The sequence below is a fragment of the Hordeum vulgare genome, chromosome 3H (assembly GCF_904849725.1).
Source record: "Hordeum vulgare subsp. vulgare chromosome 3H, MorexV3_pseudomolecules_assembly, whole genome shotgun sequence".
Lineage (NCBI taxonomy): Eukaryota > Viridiplantae > Streptophyta > Magnoliopsida > Poales > Poaceae > Hordeum > Hordeum vulgare.
Genome location: NC_058520.1, coordinates 314,042,252 through 314,061,509, shown reverse-complemented (window position 1 = coordinate 314,061,509; position 19,258 = coordinate 314,042,252). Strand labels below are relative to the sequence as shown.

At 44.9% G+C, this 19,258-nt stretch overlaps 1 protein-coding gene across 3 annotated transcripts; it reads right to left on the bottom strand.

Moving 5' to 3' along the window:
- Positions 1–3,798: 3,798 nt before the first annotated feature.
- On the bottom strand, positions 3,799–6,651 carry LOC123439902. Of its 3 annotated transcripts, XM_045116523.1 has the most exons (3): positions 5,962–6,651; positions 5,617–5,683; positions 3,799–4,044 (listed from the first exon to the last, which is right to left on the bottom strand). In XM_045116523.1, exons 1-3 carry the CDS (start codon positions 6,100–6,102, stop codon positions 3,971–3,973), a joined length of 282 nt encoding a protein of 93 aa, XP_044972458.1. In that variant the 5' UTR covers positions 6,103–6,651; the 3' UTR covers positions 3,799–3,970. The 3 variants fall into 3 exon arrangements, 1 of the variants encoding a protein (XP_044972458.1); XR_006630212.1 differs by lacking the exon at positions 5,617–5,683 and having other exon boundaries at positions 5,945–6,651; XR_006630211.1 differs by lacking the exon at positions 3,799–4,044 and having other exon boundaries at positions 4,563–5,683; positions 5,945–6,651.
- Positions 6,652–19,258: the final 12,607 nt, after the last annotated feature.

The following is a 19,258-nucleotide window of genomic DNA, read 5'->3' as shown; positions in this document are numbered from 1 at the left end:
AGGACTCGGCTCGGTGGCGTCCTGATGCAAGAAGGCAAGGTCATGGCATATTTGTCCCAACAGTTGCATCCCAATGAGGAGAACTACGCCACTCACGACCTTGAGTTGGCAGTAGTGGTTCATGCCTTGAAAACATGGCAACATTACCTTCTGGGGAAGTAATGTGAGGTATACACCGACCATAAGAGTTTGAGGTATATTTTCACTCAGAAGGAATTGAACATGAGGGAGCGGAGATGCTTGGAATTCATTAAGGATTATGACCTTAGCATTCAATACCACCCTAGAAAGGCAATGTAGTAGAGGATGCCTTGAGAAGAAAGTCTTGGACCTTGAATGCTATAATCAAGGAAAGGATACCCGCCCTATATGATGAACTTGATAGCTTTGTCTTGGAGCTAGTTGTAACAGGATTCCTGACCAACCTGGAAGCAAAGACTACAATGATGTACAATATTAAGGAGGCCTAGAAGGGACACATGGGCATTAAAGGTATCAAGAAGAAAATCAAGGATGGCAAGGCCCTAGGATTCTTCATGGACGAGCAGGGAGTCGTGTGGTTTGGGAGCCGCATTTACGTACCCAATAAAGCTGGCCTCAAGAACGTGATCTTGCAAGAAGCATATGACACTCTATATTCTATTCACCCTAGAGGAACCCAGATGTACAAACACCTCAAGGCAAGGTTTTGGTGGCATGGCATGAAGAGGGAAATAGTTGTGTATGTCGCTAAGTGTGATATATGGCAGAGGGTCAAGGCAAAGAACCAACGACCCGCTGGGCTGCTTCAATCTCTCAAAGTGCCAGAATGGAAGTGGGACACGGTCGGGATGGACTTCATCACGGGACTCCATTTGGGTCATTGTCGATCACCTCACCAAGGTGGCCCACTTCATTCCTGTCAATACCACCTATGATGGTAGCCAGTTAGTCAACTTCTACATCAACCGCATCGTGAGCCTTCATGGAGTTCCGAAGGAGATTGTGTTCGACCAGGGCATGTAGTTCACCTCAAGATTTTGGAAGAAGTTTCAAGAAGCCATGGGAACCAAGCTCTCCTTCAGCACTACCTTTCACCCTTAGACCGGTGGACCGACGGAACGAGTAAATTAGATACTCGAAGATATGCTCCGCGCTTGTGTTTTGGCATATGGAGCCAAATGGGAGGACTGTTTGCCATTCGCCGAGTTCTCCTAGAACAACAGTTATCAGTCCAGCCTTTAGATGGCACCATTTGAGGTGCTGTATGGATGCAAGTGTCGCACTCCCCTCAACTGGTCAGAGATCGGAGAAGGACTAATCTTTGCACCAGACATCCTCCGTGAAGCCGAAGAGCAAGTCCAACTTGTCAATGAACGTATGGAAACCGCCAAGTCACGATAGAAGAACTACGCCGACTCACACCGTCTTGAGGTGGACCTCAACATCGGAGACTATGTATACCTCCGTGTCATGCCTCTCAAGGGAACGAAGCGTTTCCACGTCAAGGGGAAGCTCGAACTAAGATACATTGGTCCCTTCAAGATCACCACAAGGAGAGGAGAAGTCGCTTACCAGCTAGAGCTACCTTCCAAGCATTCGGGTATGCACAATCTTGTCCATGTGTCACAACTACGGTAGTGCCTCCAAATTCCCAACCGTCCGGACCTCTAGAAGGACATCGATCATCACGCCATCGACCTTTAGCCAGACCTCACTTATCGTGAGAGATCGATCCGCATCCTAGAGTAAGCCGAGCGTCGCACTCGAAGCGGCACCATCAAGTACTTCAAGGTCCACTAGAGAAACCACACCAAAACAGAAGCAAGATGGGAGCGTGAAGACTACCTCAGATCCGAGTTCCCTTATCTTTTTAGTGCTTAGACTAGGAATCTCGTGGACGAGATTCTTGTAATGGGGGTAGGTTTGTCCCACACTATGTTTTTACCACTTTGTCACATTCTATTTTACAAAATTTGGAACCAACTAAAACTTTTTGAGTGCTTGTGATGACATATTTGATTGCAACTTGCTTGTTGCTTGATTGTGTTTTAATTCACCAAAACTACCTTCTCTATGAAAACTCGTCTCCTTGGCCTCAAACCATTGCCCAATGATCATGCCATGTGTATAGGACCAGAAACTATTCTTAACAAAATATTATTTCCACAAAAGGCATTTATTTATTTTTAAAAGCTTCAAAACCCCTGAGTTGGGATTTGCACTACAGGTCCTTAATTTAAGAGAGATGTGTTATCCCAAAGATTTTTCTTTGATTCTACTATTATAATGGCTTCCTAAAACCAAAAAAAAATTATTTTAAAAGTTATTTTCCTGTTTTATTTAAACACCCTTTTCTCAGACCATAAATTCTAGTTCATAGAGGACCATTATTTTCCAACCTTAAAAATATTCGAGAAAATTTAGGGAAACTCAGAGGATATATATTTTCCATATATATGAGTTTCAACACATGGGCATGTTCAAAATATTGGATAAAACCCCTCAAAACCCTTTCTGCCTACTCTAAGCTTTCTAAATATTTCCAAAGAAAACATTGTCAATAAATGCGAGGAAAATTCTAGCATGTCCCACATGTTATATGAGGTGAACCTGCAAAGTTTAATCCCCATCCAAGTTGATTTTATTCGCCTAAGACACCCAAAACCGTTCATGTCCACAACCAAGTTTGAACAACTCTACATTAGCAAGTTTGCCCTATTACTCTCAAACTTTGCAGGAGTGATCCAGCCTCCAAATAAGGGTTCCACACCAAGTTGTGCATTTGTGGGAGTTGGTTTACTCACCTTGGTTCAGAAAATCCTATTTTTCCCATTTCTAGGGTTTTCCATGTCTACATTGTCAACCTTGCTCAAATGAGCACAAACATGGTGAATCCTACTATTTTTGCCCATCATTTAACCCTGTTAATTCTCACTACAATTGGAGAGGTTTATATTGCTCAAACCAGCATCAAACACCTTCTAGTGATTTAGTAAAACAACTAGTTTCAGCCCTTCTACTTTCTTCCTTCACCACAAACTTTTATCACATGTTTGTTGATCAGACCCACATGTGCAGTCGACAGCCCGAGCTCTAATTCAATGGGAGGAGGACAATACCCTCAATTCTTTTTCTGGTTCACCGCTGGCAAAGACTGACTCTCAATTTTCCCTTGACCTCCACTTCTCTACTCGGCTCCAAATATCAAAGGGGCATCTCCAAAGTGCCCAGACACTAGTAGACACGATGGGGGTGTGCCAGAGCATGCCAACATGTCATGGTATGCAAAAACTGCGCTATAGGCGCACCATAGTTCATGTCTGCACCGAGGGAGGCCAACCCTGGCCAGGCCTCGCCCCCACACATTGCCTGACTTTGACTCCATCGACGACCGGTGCCAGCACCGCATCGGGCCCCTCCTCTCCCCCTTTCTACTGCCCGTGGCGATGCATGCCCGCGCCCGTATGAAGCAGTCAGGTGGCACTTGCCACCGCGATGTGCCAGGAGCCAGCCTCACTCCCCCTCAATCCCTTTTTCGGACGTAAACCACGCCAGCGAAGGCCATGGGCTCATTCCCGAGCCTTCTCTCCTCCTCTAGTCGTTACCACGTCCTTGCCGGCGCACCACCTTTCGGTGGACCGTGCCCCTTCTATATAAACGCCACCCCGCCCTCTCTCCCCCTCTAGAGCCATTCTCTCACCTCTAATCGACCGCCCCATCACCCACTTGAGTTCCCTGTAGTGACCGGTCTGTCAGAAAATAATTCCCAGAAAACAGGTCTTTGTGTTCACCAGCCCCGGGACTACTGTTAGCTTGTAGACACTCACTTGATGTAGAATATCCAAGAAAAATACAAAATTTGGGTTACAAGATCATAAAGGTCTACTGGTTTAGACAAAAGTCTGAGGATGACGGCGGAAGCGACGCGAGGAATCTCCAGTGTCCATGCGACTCCATTCCCACAGGAACAGCTGACGTGGATAAATTTCTATCTCACAAGGCTGCCATCCTGGACTCCTAGGTTCCAAGGTTGACGACATCGTGATCCTCTCCGAACGCAATCTGGCCAAGACAATAGCCAGGGACAAGCCAGTGAGTACTTTGAATGTACTCGCAAACATGAAGAAAACAAATAAGTTAAAGCAGATGAGATGCATGCACAATCCACTAACAATCCTACCATGTCATTATAATTTAAATCATGGATGCATTCATGATGATACGCAATTTTCCACCAATGTTGTATACACAAGCAAGGAAGGTATTAATAAATACGTAATAACATGTGTGCCGCAGTCGGGCGTCGGAGCAACACCACCTAGAGGGCTCACATCCAACAATAACAGTTGTCACAGTCGGGCGTCTAAGAGACACCACATAAAGGACATATAAGAATTAATACGAGCATGCCCCAGCCGGGGGTCTTAGCGATACCACAAAAAAAGGCTTATATGAAACAATAATAATGAGCATGCCACAGTCGGGCGTCTAAGCGACACCACAGAAAGGGATTATAAGAAATAATAATAAGCATGCCTCACTCGGGCGTCTGAGCGACACCACGGAAAGGGCTTATAAGGAACAATAATAAATATTGAATATCCAGGAGGTAGAACCATCCCAAGGATATTCAACAAACATAATCATAGGGGGTTAGTCCACGGTAAAATAATAGTATGATCATCCACCACATTTCATGATTAGTCTCATGATTTCTTGAACTTCCTCCGAAGGCCGACACTTAGACCGACACTTGACTAGTCAACCAATCGTCCTTGACCGTGGACACGGCTACTCAAATAGTTTGACTCTGTAGAGGGTGTACTCTTTACCCACATCCCACAGGTTTCAATAGTCATTCGGACTAATACCACGTACGGTATCCCAGAAGTAAACTCTCAGAACCAGTACACACCCATTTTTCTCCCGCGAAGACCGACATCACTCGGACTATGCTGCCAGAGAAAAACCATAAGACGGGGAGGCTCCAACCTCGACTAGCATGGGATCAAATTTATACCGAGCGCTACAAGGGAATGGCCATTCCCTCTCGGCCCCAGACCGGAAGCACCCATGACCCCTGACCGGCTGTCTAGATTTATTCCAGGGCCATGGTTACCTTCAACCCGACCTCTCTACTTGGTTTGTACCTAGTAATAGATTTATGACCTACTAGACCGTAGCCCCTTTCATAAAGACCTCCGGCAACACGAAAATGTATGGTGCCAAAGAGACAAGACTCGATCTACGGTCGACTTAGGAGGTTAAATATTTTCCTGCAAGGGTTAGTACCAGACAATCTTGCTGAAGGGATTATCTCAGGGTTACTACCATCACACCTGACATGCTTTCACTGACCACTCTCGTCCCACGAGGTGTCAGCCCATGGTCTCATTTCCACCAGACACACCTTACTCCGAGGTTGTCCAGACCAACATAGCATACGAAGTATGAGGCAGTAACCACTCACCACTTTCCTTCCACAAACTTAGCAGCAATACATATCCATCACATGCTCTTATGCAAGGTATGAATTCATGCGAGATTTTTATCAACATAACCTAAAATCACGGAATAGATGCATCACCACAAACATCACACAACTTTATGCAAATCGGAGTTCAAGATGCTTGCCTTTGGAGTTTGAGGAGGGTGATGTGCACCACATAATACTTGAAGTCAGTCTCCTCTCTCCAAAATTCTATTTTGAAAATATTTGAATTAACACACAAAAACACACAAAAGTTGTTTTAATATTTTTGAAATAAATCTTAAAATAATCTAGATGGAATTTAAGAGAGATAGGAAAAAAGAATCAATTGATTTGAAGTTGCCATTAAAACATTTTGGCGAGTTCAACTTTCTTCTTAAATCTATTTTGAAAATCTATTATAAAAGAAAATGTTTTGGAAACTAATACGTTTTCTAGAACTGAAAACATATTCCAACGGAGGCGTTTTACCTACGGGGGAGACGCACCATCAAGGCAGCGCCATCATGGGTGTGCGGTGACTGACCGACAGGTGGGTCCCACTTGTTGGGTTCGTCTCCCACCTCATGCGCGCTTCCGGACAGGGAACCACGGTGATTCCGACGAGGCACGCTGGTGCTAGGGGCCATCTCTCGTGGTGCTTGACACACCAGAGTGATCAGGAGGCACAGCCACCTCCTCTGGATGGGGATAGGATCGTCGGAGAGCTCGGACCGAGCAGGGCTTCACCCAAGGCGGAAGACAGCTTCAGTAGAAAAGGGGTTCTTGCCCCTGGTTAATTCTGAGGGAAAGATGAGGTCGGAATGAGTTTGCAGCGGCTCTGGGAGTTTATTGGTGAAGGAGAAATGGAGGGAGCTGCGGTACAACTTCGAATTCGGCATGGATAGCGGCGGCAGCAGAAGTTGCCAAAGATGGAGAAGATGACCTCTCCGGATGGTCTGATGCTCGGGGCCACTCAGGAGACGAGGAGGGGATGATCCTGCCGATTGAGTGGGTTTGGGGGGCTTTATATAGTCGGCAATGTCTGTTCACCAGAGCCCGTGGATAAGCACGGAATCAGCAGCCATTAATGTTGAACCAGGGAGGTGGGTCTAGCTGGCTGGGCTTGTCGAGGAAGTAGATGCAACTCCGGATGAGGACGGCGAGCTCGAGGGCTCGGGGGTGCGCCACGCGGCCCGTATGGCTACGGCCAAAGCAGGCAGCAATGGCGGCTAGCGTCTAGCTCACCTAAGACGCGAAGGGAATGCTACAGAGCGGAGGGGCAGGTCGGTTGGAGACTTGGCGCGACGCGACAGTCGGTAGGGGATCGGGAGAATCTCGGGAAGAGGCGGTAGGTGGACGCGGCAGCGCGGGCATTGCATGTGGAAAACGCCCACTCTGGCCGCGCTCTGGACATGCCAACCGAGTGCTCGACTAAATGCCAGGGGTAGCTATGATCGTGGATGCAATTAAAACTTAACAGTGTCATTGATGAGGGTGGTGTAGGGCTAGTGGACATGTTGGTTTGGCCAAGGAAGCATGTTCCCATTGCAATCATAGAACCATGCCAACTCTGGTCATGCACCATAGGTGTTTGACAAAATGCCAATGGCATTAAGAGGACCATGCTGGCATCCAAACTTCCCACAGTGGGGTCTCTATAGATAAATTGGGAATGACATAATTAGTTTGGCAAAATAGAAAACTTGCTAATGCAAGTTTTGGTGACAATCAATTTTGTATAGAAAAGGCAGGGGGCAATTTGGCCAACTTAAAATATGACTATAATGTTGATCTCTTGGACTTATGGTTTTGGTAGGGTGAACAACCAGCACTAAAAATCTCATGGGCATTGGAGCAATTAAAATTGGGGCTGCAATACAAATCATCGAACTGGACCAGAATAGAAAATGAGTTGTTTTGCTATTTTTTTCCAAAGCATAAGGTTGGGTTTTTGCATAAAAGTAAATCTCATGCATTACTTGACATCCCCAAAATTTTATATAATTTTTGAAAGAATATATCTAGGGGTTGTAGTACAAACTCCACTTTTGGCCAGGATAGAAAAGGAGTTAATCAGCTCAAACTTTTCAAAACACTTGGATATGTTTTTACAAAAATATGATCCACGGACATCACCTGTCACTTACAATTTTTTGTAGAATTTAAAGAACAATTTATATAAGGGTTGTAGTGCAAAACAGACCCTTAAAGGAAATAAATATCATTTTTGAATATAAGAAACCTTTGCAAAAATATGAAAAGTAAAATCTCCCATGACTTTGCCAGAAGAAAAGAAATGTCTTGATGCAAGCACTCAGGTTCCAACATAAACTTTGAAAAACATACTTGGCAAAGAATTTTATAAAAGAATAAAGGAGTGTTTCAAAAATAAATTGAAAACCCAGAATTCTAGATTTTAAATAAACATGGCCAAACTAATATCCCCATTTAATTAAATAAATAATTAAAAATGATCTCAAGTAAGGGCTCAAGCACTAATTGATCTTTAAAATGCCACTTGAAAAGAAAAGTTTTTGGAAAGAGGCATTGAAAAGAGTCATGAAGAAAATTATTTTCAAAAGAATTTTATTCCAATTTATAAAATATTATTTATTTTTGGGGTGTGACATTCCCCGAGCGCCAGTGCTCGAGATCAACCGAGGTGCCGCCGCGTCGGGGCTCCGTCGATCTCATGACATAGGCCTGCTTCGGCCTCCATTTCACCTCCATCGTGACCGCAGCAAGCCTTAGCCTCACCTCCACCTCTTCCCCGCTCCTTTCCCTTTGCTGAACGTCGGCACCAACCACCTCCCGATGCCCTCCACTGGGGCCTCCTCACCACCGGCGACTTCGGCCACCTCAGCCACTCCCTCGACCTCCATCCAAATGGCAGGAGTGCGAGGAGTCCATTCCTACGCTCGCGTTCTGTTGCCATCCATGGAGCTGATGCCAGTGAGCTCCTCCCTTCATGTCACGAGGTAGAAGACGACCCCTACAAGGGCACCCTGCCTGTCCATAACACCCAAGATGCGATCCTATCCGTATTTTGGCATGAGGACCTCGACAGGGATAGAAGCGCATATCGTCGTTTCGCAAGAATGGATATCATTACAAGTACATGTACTAAAGAGAAGAGTATATGGAATTGTCTTACACTCGCCACAAAATACAACAACTTGACATCAATACATTGACATATTCAATCACCAAGTAGAAGAGCAGGGTCCGACTACACACGAAAACAAACGACAAAAGAACGACGTCCATGCTTGCTATCGCAGGCTGCCGGCCTGGAATCCATCCTATATCGATGCAGAAGAAGAAGAAGAAGAAACTCTGAATAGAACAATCATCGTGCTCACGTCATAATAGTGCTTTACATGTACCTGCAACGGCTTTTTTAGTAATCTGTGAGCCACACGGACTCAGCAATCTCATTTTCAAAGGTATCAAGACTAGCAAAGCTTAATGGGTGAGGTATAGTTAAGTGTTGAGGCTGCTGCAAGCGACTAAGCATTATGTGGGTGGCTAACTTCCGATTACAAGAATAAGAGGGGGGTGATCTACGCATAATTGGACGGGAACTAATGATGATCAAATGAATGATCCTGAACACTGATACGTCTCAAACGTGTCTATAATTTTTCATGGTTTCATGTTGTTATCTTGTCATCTTTGGATGTTTTATGTACCTTTTATATCTTTTTTGGGACTAACTTATTAATTCAGTGCCAAGTGCCAGTTCCTGTTTTTTCTGTGTTTTTTGTTCTTTTGAGATCTGATTTTGGAAGGGAGTCCAAACAGAATAAAATCCCCAAAATGATTTTTTCCCTAACGGAAGAAGATCAGGGGGCCTGTGGGCCAAGCAAGGAGGGCTATAGGGAGCCCACAAGCCCCCACTCCACCACTTGGGGGAGGCGGCGGTGGGCAGGCTTGTGGCCTCCCTGGCGCCCCCTGACCTAGATATTGCGCCTATATATTCCCTAAAAATCAGAAAAAAAATCAGGGGATCCACGAAAATACTATTCCGCCGCCGCAAGCTTCCCTTTCCGCGAGATCTCATCTGGAGACCCTTCCCGGCGCCCTGCCGGAGGGGACTTTGGAGTTTGAGGGCTTCTTCATCATCATCATCGCCCCTCCAATGACTCGTGAGTAGTTCACTTCAGACCTACGGGTCCGTAGTTAGTAGCTAGATGGCTTCTTCTCTCTCTTGGATCTTCAATACAAAGTTCTCCATGATCTTCATGGAGATCTATCCGATGTAATCTTCTTTGGCGGTGTGTTCGTCGAGATCCGATGAATTGTGGATTTGTGATCAGATTATCTATGATATATATTTGAGTCTTTGCTGATTTCTTTTATGCATGATTTGATATCCTTGTAAGTCTCTCCGAGTCCTGTGTTTTGTTTGGCCAACTAGATCTATGATTCTTGCAATGGGAGAAGTACTTGGTTTTGGGTTCTTACCATGTGGTGACCTTTCCCAGTGATAGTAGGGGCAGCAAGGTACACATTGAGTTGTTGCCATCAAGGATAACAAGGTGGGCTCTGTCGTTGATATGAGATTGTCCATCTACATCATGTCATCTTGCTTAAGGCGTTACTCTGTTCTTTTGGACTTAATACACTAGATGCATGCTGGATAGCGCTCGACGTGTGGAGTAATAGTAGTAGATGCAGAAAGTATCGGTCTGCTTGTTTTGGACATGATGCCTATAGATATAATCATTGCCATAGATGACGTCACGACTTTGCGCGGTTCTATCAATTGCTCGACAGTAATTTGTTCACCCACCGTCTACTTGCTTTCATGAGAGATGCCACTAGTAAACACTACGGCCCCCGGGTCTATTCACATCTATCGTTTACACCTCCGCTTTTACTTTGCTTTGTTACTTTGTTGCTTTCAGTTCTCACTTTGCGAACAATCTATAAGGGATTGACAACCCCTTCATAGCATTGGGAGCAGGTTCTTTGTGTTTGTGCAGGCACTTGTGATGCTCCTTCACTGGATCGATACCTTGGTTCTCAAAACTGAGGGAAATACTTACCACCGCTGTGCTACATCACCCTTTTTGCTTCGAGGGAACACCAACGCAAGGCTCCAAGGCCACGGGGAAATCCTTTGCATATTTTCCTAGGAAGTCCCTAAAGGCGTAGCCGTAGCAGAAGGATTCCTGGTGCCGTTGCTGAGGAGAATCAAGACAAGAACAGTCTCCCGTCAGCACATGTTTCTGGCGCCGTTGGAAGGTCTTTTGTTGCAGTAGCAAACACCTACTTACGTCATACATAACCCCACTGTGTCCTTAGTCGGAGAAGGAGCTCGTGAAAGAGGCAGTCACAGTTACACACATAGTTGGCCTATTTTATTTAAGTTTACTTCGAGTTATGTAGAACCGGATGTTAAACAAAGTTTCCAAATTTTCCACATAACTACGGACACGACTTTCCGAAAGATTTAACCCTGCAGGGGTGCTCCAACTAATCCATCCCAAACTACCACACGCTGGGCCGAAATGACCTCGATCACGGGAAACCCGTGGTCTCCTCGGGTTCCTATTGGAAAACCTGAACCTCTAGATAGCCCAAGGTATCCTCAGAATCCTACACACGAGATGCTCGAGAAAGGTAAGCCAAGTCGAGCAAGGCTGCCCGGCGTGTCGACGATACCAATAGGAGCCTTGTATCTCGTTCTCAAGACACGACAAATAAGCGAAGTGTACGGTGGCCTGATAAACATCTCCTGAGTTGCCCCGGGTTGGCCCGCATGGTGCTTTGTTTTGGACCAGCACCAATAACACTAGGCCCCTGTATTATGTTGAATTACTCCTCGGATAGTTCTAAGTCCCTATGTGGCAAGTAATTATCAGTATTATTATGTTTGGAAATTATAGTAGTAATTTTGGGCATTGCCAGACCAGTTTTATCCCAAAACAAAATTCAAGGGGGTACCCATAACAACCCCAAGCATGTTAGGAGCGCTCATTTATGAAACATAACTCCGATAGCCGAAACTAAGGTGGCAAAGGTGGAACAAAACACCAAGCTAGAAGGCCAAGCCTTCAACCTTTTACCAAGTATATAGGTGCATTAAGTTAATTAGCAATAATATGGTGATATAAAAAGGGACCCATGTTTTCACATGGAAGGAACTGCACCTGCAACTAGCAATGCTATCAAAATGCTGAGCAAGGACAACATAGCCTAACAGTGGTTTGTTGGGTTGTGGAAAGGTTAGAGGTTTTCATGGTAATGTTGGGAGGCTTATTAAAGAGGTGGTAGGCAGCGAGACATAGCGAAGAAATGAAACAACTAGCATGGCAATGAGATCCTGCTAGGAAGAATACCAACTCCGTGAAGCATACGAACTGACGTAGTTGAACGGATCCTCACATTCCGACACGTTGCGGAACTCTATCGAGAAGAAGAAAACAGGAAAAAAGAATAAACACACGATATTCACCACAACACATGCACGATATGATGCACAACCTAATATGATGCATGTCCATTTCAATTATGCAAGGCATAGCATGGCAATTCACAACAATCAAATGGTACACATTGAGTGAAGCTCAATATGCAACGAGTTGCATATTGACGAAACTCCACATACGAATTATTTAGTTTGCTCCCGTTTAGATAGAGGACAATTTAAATGTTGTTAAACATGGCAAGAGGTGAAGCATGTGATTCTACACATCATTCTAGCCGGTTTACCATATAAGTATTCTTGCTTTGACTTGCATAGACAGTTCCTGGATCCTGACCATCAGTTCAGCAAAGACAAGAAGAACTTTACCAAAGGTAAGGTTGTCAAAAACTTGGCACCACCTGCGTTCACAGGCCAACTGATCCTGGATCAGTTAAACGCCCTCGAGCCTGATCCAGAGCCTCGACATGATGCACACTGAAAAGAATATCGGAGAGGATATTTTTGGTACATTGTTCGACATAGATGGGAAGACAAAGGATAATATTAAGGCTAGAGTCGATCAAGAGATACTATGTCATAGACCGTTACAAAACATGCGAGAAGGCAAAGGAAAGAAGAAGTGGTCGAAGCCAAGGGCCTGGTTCAATCTTGGAAGGCCAGCAATGAGGGAAATTAACTTGTGGGTCAAAATGCACTTGATGTTCCCCGATGGGTATGCAGCGAATCTAAAGAGGGGAGCGAGTCTTGAAAAATTAAAAATCTTTGGTCTCAAGAGTCATGATTGGCACATATGGCTAGAGCGGGTAATGCCGGTGATGTTACGTGGCTTTATTCCTGAGGATGAATGGCTAGTACTGGCAGAGCTGAGCTATTTCTTCCGTGTTCTTTGTGCAAAAGAATTGTCACCTGGCGTGGTAGAATACATGGAGGAGTTTGCACCGGAGTTGTTGTGCAAGTTAGAGAAGATCTTTCCACCGGGCTTCTTTAATCCAATGCAGCATTTGATTTTACATCTACCGACCCAGGCAAGATTGGGTGGGCCCGTGCAAGATCGTTGGTGCTATGAAACTGAGAGGATGCAGAAGACCCTTCGAGCTAAATGTAAAAATAAGCGTAGAATTGAAGCATCGATGGCTGAGGCATTCATTACTAAGGAGGTGGCAAACTTTGTGACAGCACATTATGAAGCCAAAAATCATCATTTGCATAAGCCGAAGCCTCGGCACAATGATGCAGACCCTAAAAAAGTTGGGTCCAACCTCAGCCTATTCAAAGGGAAGCTCGCACCAGCCTGTGCTTCGAAACCAATAACGTTGGATGTCGAAAAATGGCGGAACATTTCGTTGTATATCTTCAACAACCTAACAGAAGTGCGGCCGTACATCGAGTGAGTTCTTGGCACATTTTCCCGTAACTTCTAATTCATTTGAACTGCTCTTATTCCCAGATATTTCAAACAGCCGTTACGTCGTCAAATTCTCGGAGGGAGCGGTGATCAGAAATGATTCCGTCGAAGAGTATGAGCTTCTATCAAAGACAGGAGGCGGCTATCCCGGTTTCATCTCTTGGTTCAAACAAACGGTAATTATCAATAATGGACCATTTCATTCTTGGTCTAACTTGCGGCTAATGCAACAACCGTTTCGTATTAAACTTGTAGGCTAATTCAGAGTCTATGGACGACGAATTGAGACAAGTCGCTAATGGTTTTGACTATAAGGTCTGTTCATTTGAGAAATACAACATCAACGGGTATCTCTTTCGTACCTTTGGCAAAGAGCTATCTACGCCCGACCAGAAATCTACAAATTGTGGTGTCTCTGCTATCGGCGAAGGTGTTATCGAGTATTATGGAAGAGTTGAAGCAATTTATGAACTTCAATTCTATGGTGAAAACCCACCGAACGTCGTAGTCTTCAAATGTTATTGGTTCCAACCGAAAAAGACTAGAAGGACTCATGAACATATAGGACTAGTCGAAATCAATCCAAACACCCATTTAGATGTTCCCGATGTCTATATTACGGCTCAACAGGCGACCCAAGTTTTCTATCTACCGTGGGCATGCCAAACGGATAAGAATCTGGAAGGTTGGTATTGTTGTATATGAAGTGCCGCCACATGTGAGACCACCTCTCCCAAATCAACAGGATTATGAACCTCACATTAACCCAGACACATATGATGGAGAATTCTTCCAAGAAACACGTCTTTCCAAGAAACGTTTCAAGAACCGCCGTGCTTCACCCAAGAACATGGAAGTAGACAGCGACAATGAATCCGACTCCAACCCTCAGCGGGAACCAGAAAACCTGGAACTCGTAGAGGTTACTGATGCGGATGACCTGTCAATGCTTCAACGATTAAAGGAAGGCCTTTCACAACTTCACGATGTTGAACCCGACGAGCACGTCATTCATGAAGACATGCGTGATAGTGATGATGATGATGCATTTATTGATGATGATTATTAGTTTGTAAGATTCACAACTTAAATTATATATATTAATGTTTCTTATTCATGTACATATTATTATTCATGTCAGTTATTCAATTTTTTTATGTTGTACTAATTTCTTTTAATCTTTATCATGGCAGGTCACCAGGTGTGGAAAGATGGTGGGCGCTGGTCCAGATCGCTCGACGGGTTCTTCCCAGGCGCCCCGCACGAGGGGTGGTACTTCCCTTCCACCCCTATCTCTCCGTAGAGCCTTGGCAGACAGTATGTCGACACCACCCGTGGGTTCTTCTTCGTCGGCGGCATTGCCCACTAGGAGAGGTGTTGGTCGGGTAGGGAAGAAGGGGAAAGGTACAGGGAGAGGTGGTGGCCTCGGAAGATCCAGGAGGACTCTTGAGCCGTCCTCGCCACCACCACCAGCTCATTCACCCGAGCATAGGATTAGTATGGTCGACCCGTTTGCGGAGGAGGCTACGGGGACTCCGTTCCACGAGCCTGTTGTTGACGGGCATTCGTCCCATGAGACTCCGGTCCAGGAGCAGCCTCGGGTCGAGGTGCATTCGGCCCAGGAGCAGCTGGAGGAGACTACGGTTCTGGAGGCTTCACCCGACGTGGAGAGGCCCGGATGGGAGACCTGGCCGGATCGTACCGAGTTGCCGGATTGGACCGAGGGTCCGGGTGGCTCAGGGGGCGGGGATGGCGGGGATGAGCTTACGGATAGTGAGGGCGGTGTGCAGGTGGACGGGGCCACCGTGTACAAGCGTGGTAGTACACGTCTCCCGGTCGCCCCGGCTACCCGCAAGTAGAGGCCGGTGGTTAAACGTGAAGGAGATAGGTAAGTACATTTACCCTTTTTTTAGCTTTTGCCTTCAAGTTTGTTCAAATATCTAATGCGTTGACCTTATCATACTGCACGGGATGGGTACACCCTCTTGGAGTCTGCAGGCCGAACTCTGTCCTTGGTGTGCTTTTGCCGGACAAATTTCCCGGGGTTTGTCACGTCGCCTGGTGAGGGTCAGGTTCCTACACTAGGATCTACGTGGGAGCACTACCAGGCTGCGCAGGCCCCGCCGGAGGAGATTATAGATGGTGTCTTGTGCCACACGAGGGCCGAGATGGTGATCAAGAGCTTTTGGGTAAATTATCCTTTTACAGAATCTAAAATTAACAATATAGTTAATTATTGTACTAATCGGTGTTTTCACGTTTGATTGGAGAGCTTCTATAGGTGTGAGGATGGATATGAGGAGGAGGCTGCCACGGTTCTCGAGGCCGAGTGTAGGCGGTTACTACAGAACTTGCGCCACGAGGCTCGGCCGCAGGCTATTCGAGATTACTACGCCACGCGTGGTATTAAGAAGCAGAAGAAGGATTGCCGCGGAAAGTTTCTGAAGAAGGAGCAATACATGAAGGTAATTACCTATTCTTAAGTCCTTCTATGTAGTTTTCTTGATTTCATTCATAGGCGTAGCGCTGAAAATTCTTTCTAATAACTTACAGGTGCCCCTGAGATGGTGTGCGGATAAGATGGATTGTTGGGAGGCGTTGGTTGATGAGTGGTGCACAGGCAGCTGGCGAGCCGTCCACGAGAATGCGAAGGATAGGCGTAGTCAAATGGTTGGTGTGCCACACCATCAAGGCAGCACCAACTTACTTCAGTTTGGACGAAACTGGGTATGTGATTTGCTTCATGATTCATGCAATTCATTCTTGATGCTAATATTTTGTTCCTCTCTTTTAGGCGCATCACAATAAGACTGAGATGCCACACTTGTACGACCTTTATGGCATGGCCCATACTACCTCGTACAAGAAGGCGAAGGCATTCTCTGAGTCTGACCTGGATGATCCCAATAACTTCACCAACATATCATCCCACCAGAAGCTCGTGGCATACAAGGACGCGGGGAAGGCTACGAAAGGGGATGACTTTAACCCTAGCTAGGAACCTTTGGATCCAGAGCTGGTGATGATATCTGGTGGCGGGAGGCCCCGTGGCTCGATAGCCATTGGAGATGGGATAATACGTTGTCCACTCACTCTTCCGGAGATCAAGGCGCGCCAGTCGAGCAGCTATCCTGAGATAACGCGTCATCCACGGCCAGTCGAACTTGCCATCGAGGTTAGTTGTACGGACTAAGAACACTTTCATCCATTTCATTATGTGTGTCACCATAGATAATTACTGTGGTAACGAGGAATGGTGTTTCAGGCTGCTCTTCAGAAAGAGAGAGCGGCAAACTAGGCTGCTCTTGAGAAAGAGAGATTGGCAAGCCAGGCTGCTCTTCAGGCTACTCTTGATGAGAGGGACCAGACCACGGCACAATTGCTTGAGGAGGAGAGGGCCAGGAATGAGGCGGGTCAACGGGCCCTGTACGAGATTTTTGTGGTATGTTTTTTTTCACATTAGCCAAATCATGTGTGTAATGTCTGTTTCATTACTAACTAATACGACCCACTTTTCAAGGTCTGTGCGAGAAGAGCGGTCAAGTCCCCCGCCGATGCCCGTTTTCTCTTCGATTGGCACGGTGAGTTTCATTATAAACTAGTATTAATAACTGAGTGTCATCATGCTAACTGAGACATTGCAAAATATCTTTTCTATAGAATAACTCCCGAGCGGCATCGCACGACCCTTCTCCAGGGCAACCGTCTCCAAACGAAGCCGCCGCGAGCAACCGTGGTGTTTCTCCTCCTTGATGACCACTACGGTAAGTTTCTCTTCTCCTCTTTCATATTATCCTTGCTTTAATTTCCCCCAAAAAGACATAATTAGCCCATTTAGCTCCAAAATTCCATAATAACCTCAAAATGGCATAAGAACCTTGGTTAGCTCATGAATATTATATACTTAGCTTGTTTTCCTCTAAAATGAGATAATTAGCCCATTTAGCTCCAAAAAGACATAATTAGGTAATTTAGCTCCAATAAGAGGAGAAGAGCACAAGAGGAGCAGAAATAGGAAAAATGAAAAGAAAGGAGAAGAAGAAGAAGAGAAGAAGGAGAAGGAGGAGGAGGAGAAGGAGGAGAAGGCCAAGGACCTTCTAGTCCTTCTCCTCCTCCTCCTTCTCCTCTTTCTCCTCCTTCTTCTTGATTTCTTCTTCTTCTCCTCCTCTTTTTTCTCCTCTTTCATATTATCCTTGATTTAATTTCCCCAAAAAGACATAATTAGCCCATTTAGCTCCAAAATGGCATAATAACCTCAAAATGGCATAAGAACCTTGGTTAGCTCATGAATATTATATACTTAGCTTGTTTTCCTCTAAAATGAGATAATTAGCCCATTTAGCTCCAAGAAGACATAATTAGGTAATTTAGCTCCAAGAAGAGGAGAAGAAATAGGAAAAATGAAAAGAAAGAAGAAGAAGAAGAGAAGAAGAAGAGAAGGAGGAGAAGGAGGAGAAGGAGGAGGAGGAGGAGAAGGCCAAGGACCTTCTAGTCCTTCTCCTCATCCTCCTTCTCCTCCTTCGTCTTGATTTCTTCTTCTTCTCCTCCTCCTCCTCTTTCTTCTCCTCTTTCATATTATCCTTGCTTGAATTTCCCCAACAATGACATAATTAGCCCATTTAGCTCCAAAATACCATAATAAGCTCAAAATGGCATAAGAACCTTGGTTAGCTCATGAATATTATATACTTAGCTTGTTTTCCTCTAAAATGAGATAATTAGCCCATTTAGCTCCAAGAAGACATAATTAGGTAATTTAGCTCCAAGAAGAGGAGAAGAAATAGGAAAAATGAAAAGAAAGAAGAAGAAGAAGAAGAAGAAGAGAAGGAGTAGAAGGAGGAGGCGGAGGAGAAGGAGGAGAAGGCCAAGGACCTTCTAGTCCTTCTCCTCCTCCTCCTTCTCCTCCTTCTCCTCCTTCTTCTTGATTTCATATTCTTCTCCTCTACCTCCTCTTTCTTCTCCTCTTTCATATTATCCTTTCTTTAATTTCCCCAACAATGACATAATTAGCCCATTTAGCTCCAAAATACCATAATAAGCTCAAAATGGCATAAGAACCTTGGTTAGCTCATGAATATTATATACTTCGCTTGTTTTCCGCTAAAATGAGATAATTAGCCCATTTAGCTCCAAGAAGACATAATTAGGTAATTTAGCTCCAAGAAGAGGAGAAGAAATAGGAAAAATAAAAATAAAGAAGAAGAAGAAGAAGAGAAGAAGGAGAAGGAGGAGGAGGAGGAGGAGGAGAAGGAGGAGAAGGCCAAGGACCTGCTAGTCCTTCTCCTTCTCCTCCTTCTCCTCCTTTTTCTTGATTTCTTCTTCTGCTGCTGCTCCTCCTCTTTCTTCTCCTCTTCCATATTATCCTTGCTTTAATTTCCCCAACAATGACATAATTAGCCCATTTAGTTCCAAAATACCATAATAAGCTCAAAATGGCATAAGAACCTTGGTTAGCTCATGAATATTATATACTTAGCTTATTTTCCTCTAAAATGAGATAATTAGCCCATTTAGCTCCAAAAAGACATAATTAGGTAATTTAGCTCCAACAAGAGGAGAAGAAATAGGAAAAATGAAAAGAAAGAAGAAGAAGAAGAAGAAGAGAAGGAGGAGAAGAAGGAGGAGGAGGAGAAGGAGGAGAAGGCCAAGGACCTTCTAGTCCTTCTCCTCATCCTCCTTCTCCTCCTTCTTGATTTCTTCTTCTTATCCTCCTCCTCCTCTTTCTTCTCCTCTTTCATATTATCCTTGCTTTAATTTCCCCAACAATGACATAATTAGCCCATTTAGCTCCAAAATACCATAATAAGCTCAAAATGGCATAAGAACCTTGGTGAGCTCATGAATATTATATACTTAGCTTGTTTTCCTCTAAAATGAGATAATTATCCCATTTAGCTCCAAGAAGACATAATTAAGTAATTTAGCTCCAACAAGAGGAGTAGAGGAGAAGAAATAGGCAAAA

Excerpts from the sequence above, each read along its gene's own strand:
- LOC123439902 (XM_045116523.1), bottom strand. The coding sequence starts at position 6,102 with ATGGCCCCTAGCACCAGCGTGCCTCGTCGGAATCACCGTGGTTCCCTG. Across the intron at positions 5,684-5,961 it reads ATGATGGCGCTGCCTTGATG|AATTTTGGAGAGAGGAGACT; the intron begins GTGCGTCTCCCC and ends TTTTCAAAATAG. Across the intron at positions 4,045-5,616 it reads ACCCTCCTCAAACTCCAAAG|ATTGCGTTCGGAGAGGATCA; the intron begins GCAAGCATCTTG and ends TGTCTTGGCCAG.